General features: G+C 37.4%; 1 protein-coding gene across 1 annotated transcript; it reads left to right on the top strand.

Annotated features, from left to right (window-relative positions):
- Positions 1-1,752: 1,752 nt before the first annotated feature.
- On the top strand, positions 1,753-4,331 carry LOC101293752 (protein TRANSPARENT TESTA 12-like). Its single transcript, XM_004292491.1, has 8 exons — positions 1,753-2,070; positions 2,222-2,766; positions 3,145-3,228; positions 3,360-3,416; positions 3,532-3,770; positions 3,906-4,003; positions 4,094-4,180; positions 4,290-4,331. Exons 1-8 carry the CDS (start codon positions 1,753-1,755, stop codon positions 4,329-4,331), a joined length of 1,470 nt encoding a protein of 489 aa, XP_004292539.1.
- The last annotated feature ends 1,083 nt before the right edge of the window (positions 4,332-5,414 follow it).

The raw sequence follows: 5,414 nt of genomic DNA, 5'->3' as shown, positions 1-5,414 counted from the left end.
AACGATCACCAAATCATATGAAATTTTGTAGAGGTGATCTGCTCATATAGACCTAAGATATGAACGGTAGAAATGTAAATTATAATCGGGAAGTTGGTGTAATGCCCTATCCCTATAAATGGCTTAAAATAGGGATCCCTCATTAGAAGGGGTTGTATATATATATAACCTATATATCCAATATATATATATATAACCAACCAAAAAATATATATAGTTATATATATATAGATTGTTTTATACTAGCTGGAAAACATATATGGTCTTCATTTTACCGGAATTTTTCACCGGAAAACATGGACTTCTTTTTTTATTAGATTTTTTTTTTAATAGGAGGAAACATATAAACAAGGAGGAGATTTAGCTATCATAAACAACAACATCATCATCAAAGATAGGTAACCCAAAATTATGATCAACAAACAACGAACATCAATATCTATCATCCTCAAAACTATAAATGGTGAAAAGAAGAGAATGAGATTATACCAAGTTATAGTTAGCTAGCCAATGATCTCTTGATTCATATATAAGGTAGCTAGACAAAGCTTTCCGTCGCCAGATTTGATGATTTCTGTCGCCAGATTTCAGCTGATCTACCAAATTTTCTTCTGTCTTAGATCTGGGCAGCAAGGAAGGATATATAAAGTCGAAAACACTTATGCGACGAAATTTTCGTCGTATTAGTATTAAATTTCGTCTCATAAGATATATCTTATGCAACGAATACAATTTATTCGTCGCTTCAGATGAAACTTAAGAGACGAAAACTATTTCGTCTCTTAAGTTAAATATTCGTCGCTTAGGTAATACTTTATGTGACGGTTTAGTGTTTCGTCGCATAAGTATTGCGACGAAATTTATAAATTCGTCGCCTAAGATAGAGCTTAAGAGACATAATTTTTCGTCTCTTAAGTAAAAATTTCGTCGCTTAGGTAATAGCTTATGAGACGGTTAGATTTTTCGTCGCTTAAGTATTTACTGAAGCGACGAAGTGGTTTTCGTCGCTTAAGTATTTACCTAAGCGACGAAAGAAATTTTATTCGTCGGATATGTCATTTGTTCTAGTAGTGTCTGCAATCCTTAGTGCTAGCTGTAACTCGACAGAAGCAGCAGCTGCAAGAGTCCTCTTGGCATCTTCGCTAGTCATCGGCGTAAAAGATGATGAGACAGCAAAGAACACAGGATTACTTTACCCTACGTACGAAACTGGCTTTTCACATACCTTATATTAATCATGCATAGTCTGTAGTTAAAATCTCAGCAATCCAAATCCTTGACTAATACCTCTACAAAGTGGAAGAACGCAATTGATTGTACGTGCCAATGTATAAGGTAAACCTATATATCTTCTATCACGCCCTCACTAACAATTGATTCTCTTCGAGTAAAACCCTACTAAGCCTGCTTAACAACTTGCTTTAAGATCAATGGACTAAGACCATTCCTACTGCTAATCAAACTTGAGCCTGGACTGTTGCTTTCAATCATTCATTGCTGAATTAGTACATGTCCACTGCAGTATTTTCTGTGCCTGTAACTAACATACAATGATTAGTACGTACATCTGCAAGCAAGGGTAGCTGACTATAGGAGTTGACATGGTAGCTACAGTTCTTTATTTGAAAAGTAGTTTAGACCCTTATATTACTTCCCATACGTCACTTTATTTTTTGCTCTTTTTCCTTTCTGTTCTATTACTATGTAACGACGTCACATAAACAGACTCTCACGTAGCAATCATCAAGAAGAATGGAGTACGGGGAGAACCAGCCGCTACTACTCGGCCATGAATTATTGCATTCCCGGATTTCTGACTTGTCATCCACGGCGATTGAAGAGCTTTTGGAGCAACCGCCGCCGACCCCAGCGCTTGAACGGTTAGCTTGGTTGCTGGCTTGGGAGTCGAGACTCATCTTGCATGTTTCCAGTTCATCTATCATTGCTGGGATTTTCAATAACTTGCTTGGCTTCGTCACACTTACACTTTGTAGCCAGTTGAGTATTGTGGAGCTTGCTGGTGCCTCCATTGCCAATCTTGTTATTCAGGGGTTTGCTTATGGGATCATGGTATGTACATACACTCTGGTTTTAGTAACATAACACGTAATGGCGTGGATTACTTACTTTGGTTCAAGTAAACGTGCCTTAAACTCTTTACTAATTTTATATATTAATAGGTGGGTGGGGATCTAATTCTCTTGAATTTTGGATTTCGAAGTTGGGCATAGCAAGTGCAGTGCCAACGGTGTGCGCTCAAGCCTATGGTGCCAAGCAATATGCAGCAATGGGAATCATGTGCCAAAGAGCAATCATCTTGCACTTGGGAGCAGCAGTTCTGCTAACATTTCTATGCTGGTGGTCAAGCCCCATGCTCGTCGCAATGGGCGTATCGGAGATCATAGCCGACCAGGGACAACTGTTTACACGGGGCATAATCCCTCAACTCTATGCATTGGCAATAAACTACCCACAGCAGAGGTTCCTTCAATCACAGAACTTGGTGATTCCTTTGGCTCTCATCGCTGTGGTTACTTTCGCCATACACCTTGTGTGCACTTGGTTGGTACTTAATGTATACCACTATGGTGTAATGGGTGCTGCCCTAACGCTTAGTTTCTCTTGGTGGCTACTGGTATTGTTTTGTGCGATTTACATTGGTTTTAGCTCAAAGTGCAAAGACACTTGGACTGGCTTCTCTTGGAAAGCCTTCACAGGAATGTGGCCTTATTTTAAGTTAACTGTTGCCTCTGCTATCATGCTCTGGTAAGTAATCTCACGTGTAAATTGCAAATAATTTGAAGGCTAATTGATTCCAAAAAATTGACCAACAATTTCAAAATTATTTGTTGTTGTGGGTTTTGTTTGGGGTGTTGGGATCTTGGATTGTACCATTGGTACGTAGCATTGGGAGCATGGTAGGTGACAAAGTAAATTAAATTAGCGGCATGATAATGCACCACGATAATGCACTACGTACATGCCCTACAACTATATTTTTCTTTACCTTTACCTACACTAGTATCATTAGGAGACTAGAGTAAAAAAATAATAATAGTAAGAAGCAGTAAATAACAAGAAAAGATTTCTTATATGGAAAATCTTAACAGTGTTTTGACATAATTTTACTTGTGTTGAATGTAGTTTGGAGATATGGTACTTCCAATTGGTAATACTGATATCATGGGTCCCCGGGAATGCAGTCTCACTAGAATCCATTTGTATTTGGTACAAGCAACTTTTTCAGTTTCCTCTCCTTAATTTAAGCCATTTCAATTTCAAATGTCAATCTGATCAGTGATCAAATAACTATTATCTAACTCTACCTGCTGTGATGACCATCTGATGTATAATTCCAGCATGAACTACTGGAACTGGATTCTGCAATTTCTGTTAGGCCTAAATGCAGCAGCCAGGTTTGCGATCAAGATTCTCTGATGAGTAATTTAGAATTCAAAAAATGAAACAGTAGAACTGTTTTTCGTATTTCATTCGCTGAGTTGTATTGATTGTGATTGATTATGCATGCAGTGTTAGAATGGGAAATGAGCTTGGGGCCGGTCATCCAAGGGTGGCAAAATTTTCACTGTTCTTAGTGAATGTGAACAGCATCGTGATTAGTTTAATCTTCACAACAATGGTATTGATCTTCGGGGTTAGGTTAAGTCGGATATTTACAACCGAGGCTGAAGCTCTCGTGGCAGTCTCTGATCTGATTCCATTGCTAGCCATCTCTATTTTCTTTAATGCCATTCAACCTATACTATCAGGTATTCAAATACAATGAACTCGATCAGGGTTAAAGTATTCAATCAGTAGTATGATCTTATTTCAACACACTGTATCTTGATGTTTAATTAGGTTTCATTTCCAAAAGCTAAGATTTTCGGTTTGCCTAATTTCAGGTGTGGCAGTTGGAACTAAATGGCGAATTATCGTAGCTTATGTTAATCTCCTGTTTTACTATATCATTGGTACCATAACTGGGTTTGGATGGCAAGCAGTAAGTACATAACTATATATTGCTTTCTGGATGCTATATATATTCACATAATTAAAACATGATGCATAATACTTTTGTCCCATTTTTCAGGGGATTTGGTGGGGGATGGTTATTGGATTTTTTCTAGAAACAGCAACTGTGATTATTCTCACTGCCAGAACAAACTGGAACCGAGAGGTGATCATTTTCAACTTGATGATTTTAATTTGTGAACCTAATGATGAGCGATATGGATCTGGTAGGTCAAGCTGTTACCATGAATAATTTTTTCCATCATCATTTGTAGGTTGAAAATGTAGCTGATCGCATGAAAAATATGTGCAACTGATCGAAGAAAACATCAACTTGGTGGCCTTTACAGTATTAAAACTTCAGTAGTGTTTCATGTAGTAGGTGATCTATGTTTGTGACTTTGTGTGCTCCTGTTTGCGCCTAGCTACTTGTTATTTCATTTATGAACGAAGAGGGGAAACAGATGACATGTTCTTTGTTTGTCCACACAGTGAATGTCTTAACATGACAAAGTAAACAATACTTGTTAGGATAATCAAAAAAAAAAAAAACAATACATGTTAGGAGGATAAGCTGTGAGAATGCGAACGAGATTGGATAGCGAGAAGAACATTACAGACTATATATTACTTGGCAAGCCAATCCGTCGAAACCATACATTTGCTAATCTCTCAACTAAAGTCCACTGACAATTTTGGAAAGATACGAGTTAATTTGGACTTAGTTATATGTTGTACGTATATATAGTAAGATAAATCTCATGAGCGACTACTATATATATATATAGTGATGATAACCGGCCATGATTGTTTAAAAATAAACCCAGAGCTATTAATTAGGTTCATCTCAAAATAGAAAACTCATTATTATTATTATTATTATTATTATTTTTAGAAACATAAAACTTTTATCAAATAAAATCAAAGATTACATAACTTAGAAAATACCCATTGTAGCCTCTCTATATCCCAACAAACTGGAAAGACTAGAACTACACCTCTCACTACCACCTATTTAGGTTAAAGGTCGTTTGCTCTCAGTGATGGACATGAGCCAAGAAGGCACATTCTCTAACCAAACCATTCGCCCATCCTCTCGGGCTACCACATTAGCAATCACATGTGCAGCCATATTAATATTTTACGACGTATGCTTAACCACATAAATATCAAGCGCGTGTAAACGAGGTGCTCTACCTAACTAAGCTATAGCCCTTGTGCTTGTGATACATATTTTCCATCTCTATATGGCCACTCCGTGACTCCAAGACCAGAGACAAAAGGAATCATGTCTATTTCAGTTAAGGGGCCTGTTAAGTCATCAAGTAAATGCTCTTTCCGGGCCTAGCAACATCTTCGAATCGGTTGTAATCAACCAATTCAGAATGCCTTTTTATGAA

This window comes from Fragaria vesca, linkage group LG2, assembly GCF_000184155.1.
Source record: "Fragaria vesca subsp. vesca linkage group LG2, FraVesHawaii_1.0, whole genome shotgun sequence".
In the NCBI taxonomy this organism is placed as follows: Eukaryota; Viridiplantae; Streptophyta; class Magnoliopsida; order Rosales; family Rosaceae; genus Fragaria; species Fragaria vesca.
The sequence above is the reverse complement of the archived record's forward strand: the minus strand, read 5'-3'. Positions and strand labels throughout refer to the sequence as shown.